This window comes from Crotalus tigris, unplaced genomic scaffold (genome assembly GCF_016545835.1).
Source record: "Crotalus tigris isolate CLP2741 ecotype Arizona unplaced genomic scaffold, ASM1654583v1 scf7180000018432.44079421565:4894166, whole genome shotgun sequence".
In the NCBI taxonomy this organism is placed as follows: Eukaryota; Metazoa; Chordata; class Lepidosauria; order Squamata; family Viperidae; genus Crotalus; species Crotalus tigris.
This window is the reverse complement of record NW_024096999.1, coordinates 1,592,501-1,607,567: the sequence shown is the minus strand read 5'-3', so window position 1 is coordinate 1,607,567 and position 15,067 is coordinate 1,592,501. Positions and strand designations below refer to the sequence as shown.

Genomic DNA, 15,067 nt, shown 5'->3' with positions numbered 1-15,067 from the left:
CTTGATTAGTTTCCACCCATGAAACTATTTCTTGGGCACCTAAGACCTAGGTTTAACCTCTTCCCTACCTGAAACAAAGACCGTGAAAGGCTCAATCCAATACCTTTCGGGGTGGCCTCATGGGCCCTCACACCTTCAGTCGCCTTCTTGAGTCCTGTGTTAACCCGAGCCTGGACATAATTGTAGGGCGCGTGTCTATGGCCTTGAAGCTGAAGTTGCTGCTTGGTAGAAATCAGCCTGTTGCGTATCATTTCGTTCTGCTTTTCTAAGTCCCGGACCTTCTCCTGAAGCTGTTCGATCACCTCCTCCATCTCCACGTCCTGACCCACCCGCCTGGGGCCGCCACTGATCTGCTCCGCTTTCTTCTTGTCATTAACGAGCCGTATTAACTTCGTGGCCATTCTGAGGAGACATCAGATGTATCCAATGGGGGGGGAGGGAAGGAAGGGGCAAAACACACATACACACACACACACACACACACACATCAGCACGAAAAGCACTTTGTTGAAAGGAACATAATCACTGTGAAGACTTCGGCGTCGAACCTGAGTAATAAATTTCAGGTTTCCATATAACTAGCCACAGCCTCCGAAGCGGCCTTTGAAGATAATTGAAACCACCGGGCAGCAATCTGCTTTATAGTACTGACAAATAATAGTTTCCTAAGGCTTATCATTGAAAGTTTAGTCAAGTGGGAAAGGACGCATATTTGCTCCATATGCTGCTCAAAATTTGGAACGTATGACCTCGCTAAGAAACTCTGGGCCCTGGTAAGTGTCGTTAAAGATTCGGGATGTGGTGAGGCCAGGCACAAAGGCTACGAGATCCATATGATGTTAAACTCCCCCATAGATGCTTGCAATGTGTCACACATTCCGCTGATGTCTTCTGCTTCCATGCAAGAGCAGGGGAACAAAAACCATGCCGTTTTCCACCAAACGAAATATAAAAAGGAATAGGTGGACGAGGCCAGCTTTTAATCATCCCCTGTGCCTTGCTGCGTCTGATACTTAGCAAATAAGGCTAACACACTTAGGAGAGGCTTAACAGCTCGTGGTTGGATAATAATTGGATGCAGGAGGAATGGTTTTCATCTAATTTTAAAAGGGTAAAAAAAAAAAAAGAAGAAGTCTTTGCTTTTGGCATCTCCAGAGCCGTACCTTTGATTCCTCTGAGTTTTGATAAACAGAGGGAAGCTAGAACAAAAGACCCGGGAGCGTGCAGGGCTGATGTAATACCCCCAAAACCAGAAGATACTCGCCCCAGTGAAGGATTGGGTCAGGGAGAAAGACTTGGCTGACTAAGAAAGAAAAGGTGGCTTTGATGGAGGAGGAGGGAGGTTTTAAAACTTTGCAAAATTGGTTGCGCATCTCTGACGGCTGCATCTACTTTATGGGAAGACATTTCATTTCTTTTCCTTTGTGGGAATCCAGACGGGAGTCTGAAAACAGAGAGACACTTCATCTATTTGAGGATTTCCCCCCCCCTCCTTTTTTTTAAAAAGTAAACTCCTACTTTTTTTCCCCTTTAACGGAACAGAACGAAAAACATCTGCCTGAGGCTCCGTGGTTATGCCCTTGGGGATGGATGACACCGAAGGGACTTGCCGTAGTGAAGACAGACGGTTAAAGTCTCACGAAGCTGAGTTAAGCTCCTTAAAACAATTTTAAGAATTTGGTGTTTTTTTTTTTAAAAAAAGGAAGCGTTAAAAGGTCTCTGGCCTAATTATTACGTATTATCCCACGATAGGATGCACTCTTCAACTACAGGGGCTCCTGGGCTTACAACAGTTCGTTCAAAGTGACAATGGCACTGAAAAAAGTGACTTGTGACTGTTTTTCACACTTATGACCGTTGCAGCATCCCCATGGTCAGGTGATCAAAATTCGGATGCTTGGCAACGGACTCCTATTTAGGACGGTTGCAGTGTCGTGCGATCACGGGATCCCCTTCTGCGACCGTCTGATAAGCAAAGACAATGGGGAAAGCCAGATTCACTTAACAACTCTGTTGCTAATTTAACAACTGCAGTGGTTCACTTGACAACGGTGGTAAAATGGGGCAAAACTGACTTAACACTTAGCCACATACATTTGGGGCTCAGTTGTGGCCGCACGCTGAGGACAACCTGTGTTTCACTTTACAAGCCACATTTTAAGGAGTCAATCAGGAAGCCGGACCTTTTGATTTTATCCTCTTGCTTACGGGCATGTTGCTTCAGCAAGATGTTCTCCTCGTGTAAGCGGAAGTATCGATCTTCAAGGTCCTCCCGGTGAATTCGTGACACAGTTTGCCGAGCCTTTACATTCTGGGCGGTTGATGGATCTGCAAAAGGAGGAGGAGGAGGAAGAGGAATCAAGGATTATTATTATTATTTTTTTTAGGGCTACTATCAATTTTGCTGATGACAGATTTGAGTGCAGGAAAGTTTTGTGAACTCCTCTGCAATGGCTTTAGAGAAGGCTGAGCTCATGGGGTGAAATGGATCCTTTTACCGCTTAGGGCTTTATGAAGTACAAGTTCAAGATTCCAGCTCAGGATAGAAGTTAGAGAGAGTGACCATTGAGAAAGAAAGAAAGAAAGAAAGAAAGAAAGAAAGAAAGAAAGAAAGAAAGAAAGAGGGAGGAAGGAAGGGAGAGAGAGAAGAAAGAAAGAAAGAAAGAAAGAAAGAAAGAAAGAAAGGAAGGAAGGAAGGAAGGAAGGAAGGAAGAGAGAAAGAGAGAGAGAGAGAAGAAAGAAAGAAAGAAAGAAAGAAAGAAAGAAAGAAAGAAAGAAAGAAAGAAGGAGGGAGGGAGAGAGAGAGAAGAAAGGGAGGAAGGAAGAAAGGAAGAGAGAAAGAGAGAGAGAAGAAAGAAAGAAAGAAAGAAAGAAAGAAAGAAAGAAAGAAAGAAAGAGAGGGAGAGAAGGCAGGCAGGCAGGCAGGCAAAGGTCAGAGAAAAGAGGCCTGAGTCTGGGGCAAGAAAATAAGATGAGTAAATTATGAGCCCCTCCCTGGTTCATGTGAAGACAGAGGGAGGAAGAACATTCAAATGTGCAAGTTTCTGTTACTACAGCTCTGCAATAGTGTAAAAGTAGTACATGCCTTACTTCTCTAGCCTGATCTACAGTAAAGGGCTGACATTCAAAACCCCAAACAGGTAACCTCAGGGATCCATACATCTCTTTAACTCTCTAAAGACAAAGGTAAAGGATTCCCCTGCCCAGTTGTGTTTGACTACAGGGGGCACTGCTCATCTCGGTTTCTTAGCTGAGGGAGCCAGTGTTGTCCGAAGACATTTCCGTGGTCATCATGTGGCCAGCATGATGATATCCTGAGGCACACAGAACGCTCTTCCTTTCCAACCAAAGCGATACCTATTGATCGACTTGCATTTGCATGCTTCCAAACTGCGAGGTGGGCAGGAGATGGAGCCTGGGACAGGAGCTCACCCCATCAGGTGGCACTGGGGTCTTGAAAAGCTCAGCGTCTTTAACTCATGAGCCACCGTGTCCCTGTAACCCAGTGGTTCTCAATCTTTTTAGACTGACAACCCCGGTCATAAGCAGGCAGCGCGCATGCGCGGCGCCACCCCCTGCGCGGCACGCAGGCACGGCGGTGCCCCCTGCGCCACCCCCTGCATGGCGTGCATGTGCGGCACCGCCCCCTGGCTGCCCCCGCATGGCGCGCATGTGCGGCACCGCCCCCTCCGTGGTGCGCATGCGCGGGGCGCCCCTGCGTGGTGCGCATGCGCGCCGCCACCCCCCATGCGCTGCCCCATGCGCGGCGCGCATGGGGGCACTGCCCCATGCATGGCACGGCTGCGCGGCGCCACCCCCTGCGCCAGCTGAGAAAAAAAATGGCGGATCGCGTTGTTTGGCGACCCCCATGAAATGGTCGTTCGTCCCCAAATGGGGTCGCGACCCACAGGTTGAGAACCGCTGCTGTAACCCTTGGTGAGGACATAATCAGTATGGTTGGAGTCAAACTGGAAGGAAGCTACAGCTTGCTTCATAAAAAACAAAATAAATGATATTGTTATGTACCCTCTGAGACAATTTAGCAGAAAAAAAAAAACCTTTCCACAATATAAAGGCGTGAAGGACTTAGTTCTAAGAAGGGCGACAAACCTGAATGTCCTGCGAGGTTTAGACCTACATCTCTCACGGGAAGATCTTCCGATGTTTCATCTGCTGTGCCAGACATAGTTGACGTCGAAATGGCACTGCACTGCTAATTTCTTTCCCTGTTGATAAAACAAACGACACGCAGAACAGAGCAAATTACATTGCGTTACTAAAGGAGAATATTTATAGATAGGACTGTAATGAGGGGCCCTTGGTCTCTAGGCCTTTTCGGAAGAATAATAAGGTGGGTGCAGATCTCACCTTGGGAGCCACGATGTTCCAGAGAGTGGGAGCCACAGCAGAAAAGGCTCTTCTCCTGGACCCTTCCAGCCGGAATTCCTTGACTGACGGGGTCCACCACATCCCTTTTCTGCCAGCGTGGTTGGGATGGGCTGATCCTATCGGAGTGAGATGGTTCCCCAGATAATTTGGACCAGGAAGGGCTTTTAAAGATGGTAACCAACACATCAAAACGGATCCAGAAGCAAACTGGCAAGCAGGGCAGCTCGCCAACAGCTGTGTCTACACAGCTGCATTCTACACCAGCTGTAGCTTCCAAATACTCTCCAAGGGCAGCCCCAGGTGGAACATGCGGCAGTAGTCCAACCGTGAGATGACCAGGGCTCGGGTGCCTGAGAGCAGGGAGGGTGCAACTGATGCACATGAAGAAATGGGGCAGGGTCTCCTTCTTGAGGAGCGGGTTGGACTAGAAGACCTCCAAGGTCCCTTCCAACTCTATATTATTGTTATTATCATGGATCATCGCACAGTCAGCCAGATGTTCAGACTGGATTTGGCATTTTGTCTACCTATCGAGTCCTTACCCAGGACCTGGGATAGGCAGATGTGGATGTTTGATGGTATTACAGATATCGTCGCAGGATGGAAGCAGTTCCTAGTAAGGCCGCCTTTTGCAATTGACTAATAGCGAATTTGTCAATGCCAATGGTGTTCAAGTGGTGCTCCAGTTGTTTTGGGATTGCACCCAAGGAGCCTATGACTATTGGTACTACCCTTGCTTGCTTTTGCCACAGTCTTTCTATTTCTATTTGTAGGTCTTTGTATTTTGTTATCTTCTCCAGTTCTTTCTCTTCTATTCTGCTGTCTCCAGGCACTGCCACATCCACTATCCAGACATCATCATCATCATCATCATCATCATCATCATTATTATTATTGATCATCGCAGCCGGATGTTCGGACTGGATTTACCATTTTTGTCTACCTATCAAGTCCTTACCAAGGACGTGGGATAGGCAGATGTGTTGTTGTTGTTGTTATTACTATTACTATTATTATTATAGAAGTTGTGCCAAGACCCTTCTAGCCAGGACTGCCACCTGTCCTAAAATGGGACAAAGCTCACTTCACCAACGTCTCCTTTAGCAGCAGAAATGTTGGGCTCAACTGTGTCGTAATTCGAGGACAACCTGGGTGCGTATTTGTGAATCCGTAGCCTGCAGCACTTTCTACCCCCCCACAATCTCAGAGGTTACTCCCTTCCTTTTAAGAACCCCAAATCTTTCAGGAAAAATGCATCAAGCCTCCCCAGAAAGTCAAAAATCAATCCATCAGTCAATCAAATCAATCCATCAAATCAAATCCATCAAAATGAGCCGAGGTGGCGCAGCAGTTCGAGTGCAGTACTGCAGGCCACTTTAGCTGACTGTGTTCAGCAGGTCAGCGGTTCGAATCTCACCGGCTCAAGGTTGACTCAGCCTTCCATCCTCCCGGGGTAGGTAAAATGAGGACCCAGATTGTTGGGGGCAATGTAAATATATATATACATTGCTTACTGGTGTACACCGCTTAGAGAGTGCTTGCACTTAAAGCGGTATATAAGTCTCATTAAATAAATAAATAAATAAATAAATAAAATCAATGCAGAATCACCTACAGATGCTGCATCCGATCTCTTTCCTCCGAGCCCGCCTGCATCTCCTCCTCCGCCAGGCTCCTCCGCAGAGTCCCTGCCCGGCTCACAGCCGCCTTCCTCTTCTTCCTTCTCCTCCTCCTCCTCGCTGCGTCGCCTTTCCCCGTTAGCAACCGTCTCCGTTGCTAACCTCCAACATCACTTCCGCCCGTCACAGGGAGGCGTTTTCCCCGCCTTCCCCACCGCGCCGCCTTCTGGGAGTTGTATTTCTCTCCCGCGGGATCTTCGCTTTCCCGTCGTGGCACGCAAACTACGCTCCTTCCGCGTTTTCGGGATTTTCACTGCCCGGCGGAAGGCGCCGCGGGGCAGCTCGGGAGTTGTGGTTCCGAACTGCTCAGAGGCTGGGGCAGCGGCTGTTTCTCGACGGTTTCAGGGCGGGAAGCGGGTCGGGTTGCTTCGCACGTGGGGAAAAGCGGCAGAAACTCGTCCCCGAAGGCCATGAGGAGGACTCGGGCGGAGGAAAGAGAGAAGGAGGCGAAGGTAAAGCTTGGCAAAAAAAAAAAAAGCAGCAGCCCCAGCAAAGTCGCGCATGCTCAGCAGGTGCGCCGGTCCAGCCAAAGCCGAACTGATGGGCTTGCAAACCCAGTTTGCAAATTCAGCGTGCAAATCTCGGCTTTGGATGGGAAAGGAAAAGGGGAGAGGAGAGAACTGGGACCGTGCAAGCCTCAAATGCAAGAGCTTAAAGCAGGGCTCTCCAAACTTGGCAACTGGTGGACTTCAACTCCCAGAATCCCCCAGCCAGTACAGGCAGTCCTCGATTTATGACCCCAATGGAGCCCAACCTTTCTGTTGCTAAGACATGGGCGAAGTGAGCCTTGCCCCCATTTTACGGCCTTTCTTGCTACGGCTGTTGAAATGAATCCTTGGCCTTTTTTAATGTATTTTCTTCTCCAGCCAATTTGGGGAAGGTTGCAATTAATGTGTTTTTGTTATTATATTTTTATTATGTATCTTTATATCAAAATCATAAACATATTCCCCTTCACTGGTACCACATAAGGTTGCAATTGTTCCTCCAGCAAGATTGGTAACTTTGTCATCCTGTATATGTTTACTAACATAAACTGCAACAAGTAAGACTATGTTGTTATTAGATTGTGTTTGCTTTGGTCAACTTAGTTTCCTTTCGGTTTCCTTTGGAATTAAGATTCACTGGGATAATCTAGTTTTTTTGCAGCCAGAGTTTCTGAGAGCTCCTACTTTAGAGGAAGTAATCAGTTGAATATTGATTACAAGGTGGATTCATCAAGCTAACCCCCATGAAGTTGTGTCAGTGCAAGAGTCGGTTTTACAAATCATAATGGAGGGCCTGGAATGTGGCGTGAACTTTGCCAGCCTCCAATTGTTCAAATGTTTAAGCAAATCAAACTTTCAGATGAGGTGCTACAACCATGTGAATTAAAGAGCATATAGGAGAGAGGAATTTGTGTTCTATTAGATGTTGTGGAGCACTCAAATAGTTGAATGGTCAATGATGAAGCTTCTAGAATAGTGTTTCCCAACCTTGGCCAATTGAAAATAAGCAGACTTCCAATTCCCAGAATGCTCAGAAATAGCTGTGGAATCTTAGAAGTTGAAGTCTATATACCTGGAAATTGCCACGGTTGGGAAACTCTGTTCTAGAAGTTCAACAATAGGACTTCAGGTTTCATATCTCTGGAGCAGGACATAGTCTTTCCAGTGGCTTCCAGATTCTTCTGTGTAGAATAGGGATAATCAACTTGTTTTTACAAATTTAGACAGTATCAGAACCATGTTATACCATGGCTGAGGAACATAATCTGTCCCAGGAATGGGGTTTTCACTTGCTGGACTTCATGACGATGTGGTAAAGGCTTTGGAGTACTACTGGACTTTTCTTTGAAGACGTTTCGCTTCTCATCCAAGAAGCTTCTTCAGCTCTGACTAGATGGTGGGGAATGGAAGGGAACCCACCATCCAGTCAGAACTGAAGAAGCTTCTTGGATGAAAAGCGAAACGTCTTCAAAGAAAAACGAGAAAGTCCAGTTGCCTCGTGAAAAAGCATCTTTGGGACAACCATGACCTGGATGACTGAGAATCCTCATAGACACTTTGAAGTACTGGAGTCGGAGTATTGGGTGCTCCTACTGGAACCCCTTTGGCCTTGATTTTCCACATCTTCTCTAGTTCCTCCTCCAGCCGCTGGTGCTTCTCCAGCTTCTCATGCTCCTTCCTGATGTAGCTGTCACTTGGCACTGCTACATCAATCACCATGTTGTCTTCTGGTCCTTGTCTACTACCACAGTGTCTGCTTGATTGCCCAGTATCTGCTTGTCTGTCTGTATCTAGATGTCTCACAGGATCTTAGCCCTCATATGCTCCTCAAAACCTGTGTGGAATCTGGACTCGGGAAGGTATAGCCCATATGCTATACGAGCCGGTTGCCAAGAGTCTGAATTTTGATCCCATGTCCAGGCAGATGTTGCAACCGTTTGTAAGCGTGAAAAGCTATTATAAGTCACTTTTTTCAGGGACTTATATATGTATAAAAATAAAGAATACACACACACTAACACATACATTGTGTGTGTGTAAAAGTTAAAAACGAAAATTGTCTGCTCGGAAGGGGCCAGGATGCTAAGCCGTTGGTCCCCAGCCCCATTACCGAGACAGCTTGTTGAGGAATAACGCACATCGGGTGCAATGCATCACCTATGGTTTGGAAACAATGCCGTGATTCAGGAAGGCGAGCCGATGAAAGGTAAGATGGAGAGCGTGGCAAATGCTCTCTGTTTTAAAATTCATCACGGCCGATGCCGGCTCAGATTGCCCCAGCTGTTAACGCTGGAACCATTACAATAATGGCTTTTGTAAATGAAGGAGAACTAACACATACACACCTCTTGATTACCAGAGGGGTAATTTTCTCTTCATCGGTAATGGCAGCCGAGTCTCGTATTGATCAGCCCATCAAGATACTAATCCTCTGTAAAATTACTTGTTATAACTGGAAATGTGTTAATCCAAGGCGGGCTCTCTGCTCGCTATTGAGCGCAGGCCGTTAGCTGGTTGATTTTTCATGATTTAAACCTGGCCTCAATAACTGTTGGATCTTTGGCGAGGACAGGGCCGCTGGGTGGACAGGCGCTTAATCTTTGCACTTAGCCCAAGGATGTCCTTCTGTTGTTGTTGTTGTTTTCCTTTTGGGTTTTTTTTTTAAATGGTCTTTTTAATTAAGGAGCCAGGTTTGTCTTGCTGAGTTATGCCCAGATTTATTAAGCAGGTAAATGTAAACAGGAGAGAAACTTCTGCAGGAACACGTTCCGGTGTGCTATAAATATGCTTAGGATGTATCTTGCAAGTGCTTAAGCATCTGCCAATACAGGCGTCCTCGATTTACGACCACAATGGAGCCCAAATTTCTGTTGCTTAGCAAGACCGTTGTTAAGTGAATCTTCCCCACTTTATGACCTGCCGTTCTTAAGTGAGTCACAGGGCTGTTAAGCTCCTCTGGCTTTTCCCCATCGACTTTGCTTGTCAGAAGGTGAGAAATGGGGATCACAGGACCCCGGGATACTGCAGCCGTCGTAAATATGAGTCAGGTGCCAAGTGGCTGAATTTTGATCACGTGACCCTGGAGATGCTTCAGCGGTCGTTAAGTGTGGAAAACGGGCATGCGTCACTTTTTTCAGTACCATTGTAACTTCAAACCGTCACTAAATGGACTGTGCAAGGGTTGATCAGCAAGCCTTGGAAGAGGTAATAATAATAATAAAGTTGGAAGGGACCTTGGAGGTCATCTAGTCCAACCCCCTGCTCAGGCAGGAAACCCTATACCATTTCAGACAAATGGTTGTCCAGTCTCTTCTTAGGAACGTCCAGCGTTGGAGCCTTCACAGCTTTTAGAACAATTAACCAGTGGAACCACCTGCCTCCAGAAGCGGTGAATGCTCCAACACTGGAAGTTTTCAAGAAGAGACTGGACAGCCGTTTGTCCGAAATGGTATAGGGTTTCCTGCCTGAGCAGGGGGTTGGACTAGATGACCTCCAAGGTCCCTTCCAACTTTATTATTATTATTACCTTTTCCAAGTCTTGCTGATCACCCTTGCACAAAATCCATTTATAGTGGGACTGTTTGAAGTAAGGATGTTCTTTCTTGGTTTCAAGCACTGGTCATCTTTGGCTGAAAAGAGGGATTCTCACGTCAGTGCAATGATATTCACAACTTTAAGAATATTGTGAGGGTCAGACAGCAGTGGGTTTTAATAAGTTACGTCAAGATTTGTGGGCACAGGTACCCCTCTACTTCAATCATTCTTTTTAAGGACCGTTCAGAATTAAAACGGCACTGGAAAAAAAGTGACTTAGGATTGTTTTTCACACCGATGGCCGTTGTAGCATCCCTGTGGTCAAAATCTGGATGCTTGGCAACCGATTCGTATTCGATCCCTTTTTGCAGTCTTCTGACAAGCAAAGTCAAGGATTCAGCTCAGAACTGCGTTGCAGATTGCAGCGGCGGTAATTCACTGCACAATTGTGGCAAAGGGAGGTCGTAAAGCGGGGCAAGAGTCACTTAACGACTGTCTGACTTAGCCATGGAAAATCTGGGCTGAATTGCGCTCCTGAATTGCCGGGGACTACTTAGACGAAGTCCTAAACACAGCAAAGAGCATCGCGTTGAGGAAAGTCGCTCTTCGCCTTTAAAGAATCCTGTGTCTGTTGATTTGATGCTCATCTCAGCGGTTTTTATATAAGGTGATAAACTTACCTTGATGCAGCTGCTCTGGTCACCTCTGCCCTCCACTAATCAAAGAGCTTAGCTGGAGGGAAGCATTTATTTCCCGGTTCCCATGATTATTATTTTCATAGCTGTAAAAGGGGGTAAGGCGCGCGTGCGGGGTGTAAAGCGGTAGTAGCGAAACGAGGTATTGATCGGCTGCATTGGGCTATTTTTTTCCCCACCTGGTGTCGATATCACGTCGGCCTCTGAGCACGCCGTGGTTGACCTCCCAAATAGCTCTTTATGTTCCCATTGGATTCAGATGATAAACTATGCGGAAAACTAAATCAATGGATGATTAGGGAGTTTGGAGAACGGCATCACGGCCCCGCGGCGGGCAGAACCTCAGATGTGAGAAAGGATAGCTTCATGTGCGTTGAGAAGTAAACAGAAGTAGTCCTTGGCTTACGACTGGAACGGAGCCCAAAATTGCTGTGGCTACGTGAGACAGTTGTTAAGTGAGTTTGGTCCCGTTTTGCGTCCTTTCTTGCCACGGTCGTTAAGCGAATCGTTAGTCCCACAGTGGCGAAAGGAATCTGGCTTCCCCATTTTTGACGTTGCTTGTCCAAAGATCACGAAAGGGGGAATCACGTGACCTCCGGGACATTGCGACCGTCGTAAACATGAGTCAGCTGCCAAGCATCAGAATTTTGATCCCGCGACCATGGGGATGGTGCAACGGTCGCTAAGTGTGGAAAAAATGGCCATCACTCGCTTTTCCCAGTGCTTTTGTAACTTTGAACGGTCCCTAAAATGAAATATTGTAAGTCCAAGGACTCCTTATAATTCTTCTGTCTCTCTCTGTGCTGCTCACTCGAAAGCAGATGAAGGTTTTCCTTCGCTGGGCCTTTTAAATGTTGGTATTGAACCTTAGCGCAGGATTGATAGGAGGGATGGGACCAGGGTTTATCTTAACAAATCAGCTTTTCTCCGCCTCCCCCATCCCCGAAGTATTTTATATGTTAATGTTATGTTCTAAAATAAATAAATAAGGCGGCCCAGCTAAATGAGCTCGCTTCATTTAAATCTAAACAAACCTGCCAGCCTTCCATGGTAGCCGCCTTTAAAATAATGTACACATGTCATATGCAAAACAGGGGCGAATTGGTGCAGGATTGTCTTGGGGGGGGGGAAACCATCATTCTTCTTTGAAATCATGCTTGGAAACGGTTAAATATTGCTGCCGTGACAGTGTGTAATTGAAATGATTAGACTCTGGGTTTGTTTTGTTTTTTAACAGCTTGGTGCAAAATATTGTTTTTGTTTGGTAATAAATAAGATTGTCAGCTAAAACCTCTCCATGTTGAGTCCTGGTAATTTGTTTTTTTTGGGGGGGGGTGAGGGGTGTCTCCCCCCCCCCCCGAATTGGTCCATACAAAGGAAGGGAGGAACATTCCTTCGTTTTTGAGCTGTGCATGCAACTACATTCAGAAGTGCTCCTGAACATGAGCTTGCTTCGGCCGAAGGATGAGAATGACTGTAACAAAGACCGATTTCCCGGTATTATGGTATACCAATAAAGGAGAATATTTGTAGCTCAGGGTCGCAATGATGAGTCCTTGGCGTTCTCTGAGCTTGGTGGTTTTCTTGCAGACATTTCATGACCCAAACATCATCCGGGCTAGATTGGGTAAGGGATGCAACTCCCAGAGTTCCCCAGCCAGCCCGCCACATTGAAATCCACATATCTTAAAGTTCCTAAGTTTTGAAGAACGCGGTCCTCACTTATATATATTACTTGCATCGACCTGCTTGGTGGAGACTGTTCCTCAACCTTGCCAATCTCATCGTGTAGAACGGAGGTGGGGAACTACGGCTCCTTCTGGACTTCAACTCCCAGAATTCCTGAGTCAGCATGGGAGTTGAAGTCCACAGGTCCTAAAAGGGCCACATAGTTCCCCACCCGGGATGCAGAGTACGAACTTCCCTTTTATGGCTAAGCATGAGTTACCTGGATGAGTTTCCAGTTGCTGCTCTTTGCAGGGCTCTATAAGTTATGTGTAAAGTCCCATCTCTCTGCTTACCCCCTCAAATCTCACTCCGCAAACGATTGTGATCATTTTACAGGTAACATCCAACCTTTGTAACAGGCCCATGAAAAATGATCTTTAGTAGCATACCCAAGGTGATAACTTGGGGGAAGCAAATATCAATGAAAACTGTCTTTGCCGGGCAAAATGTTGGCATGTTCTTCAAGGACTTTGCTTCTTTCTTTGTTTTTAATGTGCTAATAACCAAATGTCTCTGCTCATTAAAATGCAGGCTAAAACACCTCAAGGGGACGTGGATTTTTATCTTTGTTTTTTCTCCGATCACAACATAAGATCATCCGCTCCCTTCTTTGATTAAAAACGACCTCACTACGGTGTGATGGAATCACCCGAGGCTATCTTAACTTTTTAGTATCTCTCTGTGCATTTTCTTATACATGAAAACAAAAAAAGCAAAAATAAAAAAATAGAAAGCCCAGAATATTTCTGCTTACTATAGGTTTTTTCTTTCTTTCTTTACATTTCTGACTGTGAGTAAAATAGACCTCTGGGTAAATGCAGGACATCAGCATTGGGAGTGTCAAGTGGGACATCAGCAACAAAAATATGTTTTGTTGTAGGAATTCTGGCTATCGAAAGAGATCCAGTCAAGAATTTATCTCTCTTCACCCACTGGGGCAGAAGTTCAAATTTTCCATTTAATTCCCCCTTTCTCCACTTTTGTGTGTTTCTCAAAAAATACTTGGATTTTCCTAAGTAAAGGAACGGACGCTTCTTGTTTATTAAAGATGTGGATGTACCCAATTGAAGGGCTTTTCTTACAGGTCAGTTGCCAAGTGCACAAATTTTGATCACGTGTCCCTGGGGATGCTACTATGGTCGTAAGTGTGAGTACCACACTTTTTTCAGCGCCGTTGAAACAGTCTCTAAACGGATGATTGTAAATTGAAGACTATCTATATTTGCAAATCCAATGTTGCTGTGCAATGTTTCTTTTAAAAAATATTTGGACAAGTTGGATTTGAGGTGGGATTTTAGATCTGCTCGTTGATACGGAAGTTTTTTTAATCCATTGAGAAGCCAAATCTGCCGGAAGAACTGAAGTATCTGGATAAATCTCTTTATTCAATCAAAGCTCTTCCTACCCCCATGTCAGCTGTCAATAGCAAACGTTGAGATCCGCTGATATTTGGAGAAGTCTCAAAAGAAACACCAACACATCTCTCGGTAGAACTCGTAATAAAATTGCTATCGCTGTTGAACTAGATGATTAAGGAGTGAATTAGGGAATTAAGGAGAAACTTCCTAACAGTGAGGACAACCAGTGGAACAACCTGCCTCCAGAAGCGGTGAATGCTCCATCACTGGAGGTTTTTAAGAAGAGACTGGACAGCCAATTGTGTGAAATGGTATAGGGTCTCCTACTTGAGCAAGGGGTTGGACTAGATGACCTCCAAGGTCCCTTCTAGCTCGATTCTGATTCTTGGACCATACTTTGGGGTCTCTCTGAGCTTGGTGGTTTTCTTGCAGATGTCTCATGACCCAAACTAGGTAACATCAGGGCTAGATTGGGTAAGGGATGCAACTCCCAGAATTCCCCAGCCAGCCGGCCACACTGAAATCCACATATCTTAAAGTTCCAAAGTTTAAAGAAACTATTTTAATGTTGAATCTTATTACGGCGGCAAGGTTATTGGTTGGGCAATATTGAAAGAAAGACTCCTTGCCTACTATAGAAGATTGGTTGCTTAAAGTTTCTCATTTAGCAGAAATGGCTAAAATTTCTGCTTATTTGAAGGATCATTCACAAGAAAGATACATCTCGGCGCGGAGAAGATGGATAAGTTTTGTACAGAACAAATATGGGATTAGAAAGTATCATTTAGTTTTTGAATAATTTAAAGTTTAAAGTTAAAATTATTTATATTGTTATTTATGTTTCTGCTTGGAATTTTTTGTTTGTTTGTTTTAGAGTTAAAGTATTTTAGGGATTTTATTATTTGTATAGTTGGATAAGTTTAGTTAGAATTTGTTTATTTTTTTTTAACCCTGTAATCAGCTCTGGGAAGTGAGGGGAGGAGGGTTGGGGTGGGGGGTGGTGGGATGGGGAGATATTATATTAAAAAACTTGTATAAAACTTTTCAATAAAAAAAAAAGTTGCAAAGTTTGAGGAACGCCGTTCTCACTCATATATGTGACTTGCATCGACCTGTCCAGATGCTTCACCCCATATTTAGGGATTTGCGTATAGCAGAAATTCACAACCTGAACACAATGGAAAAAGCGACTCGGT

At 45.4% G+C, this 15,067-nt stretch overlaps 2 protein-coding genes across 13 annotated transcripts in view; one reads left to right on the top strand and one right to left on the bottom strand.

Moving 5' to 3' along the window:
- Nucleotides 1-6,152, bottom strand: part of RPGRIP1L (RPGRIP1 like) — a 57,731-nt gene extending 51,579 nt beyond the window's left edge. Inside the window, exons 1-5 of one of the 6 annotated variants that reach the window (XM_039352385.1) lie at nt 6,001-6,141; nt 4,369-4,505; nt 4,111-4,226; nt 2,184-2,328; nt 104-402 (exon numbers count right to left, since the gene is read on the bottom strand). In XM_039352385.1, the coding sequence (XP_039208319.1) occupies nt 104-402; nt 2,184-2,328; nt 4,111-4,186 (520 nt within the window). In that variant the 5' untranslated portion in view covers nt 4,187-4,226; nt 4,369-4,505; nt 6,001-6,141. Of the gene's footprint in view, nt 1-103; nt 403-2,183; nt 2,329-4,110; nt 4,227-4,368; nt 4,506-6,000 lie in introns of those variants that run through there. The other 5 variants (XM_039352386.1, XM_039352387.1, XM_039352383.1 and 2 more) reach the window with 5 other exon arrangements.
- A 147-nt stretch (nt 6,153-6,299) lies between these two features.
- FTO (FTO alpha-ketoglutarate dependent dioxygenase) overlaps nt 6,300-15,067 on the top strand; it is a 211,034-nt gene continuing 202,266 nt past the window's right edge. For all 7 annotated transcript variants that reach the window (XM_039352395.1, XM_039352394.1, XM_039352391.1 and 4 more), the window contains exon 1: nt 6,300-6,520. In XM_039352395.1, coding sequence (XP_039208329.1) covers nt 6,479-6,520 — 42 coding nt within the window. In that variant the 5' untranslated portion in view covers nt 6,300-6,478. The remainder of the gene's footprint in view (nt 6,521-15,067) is intronic.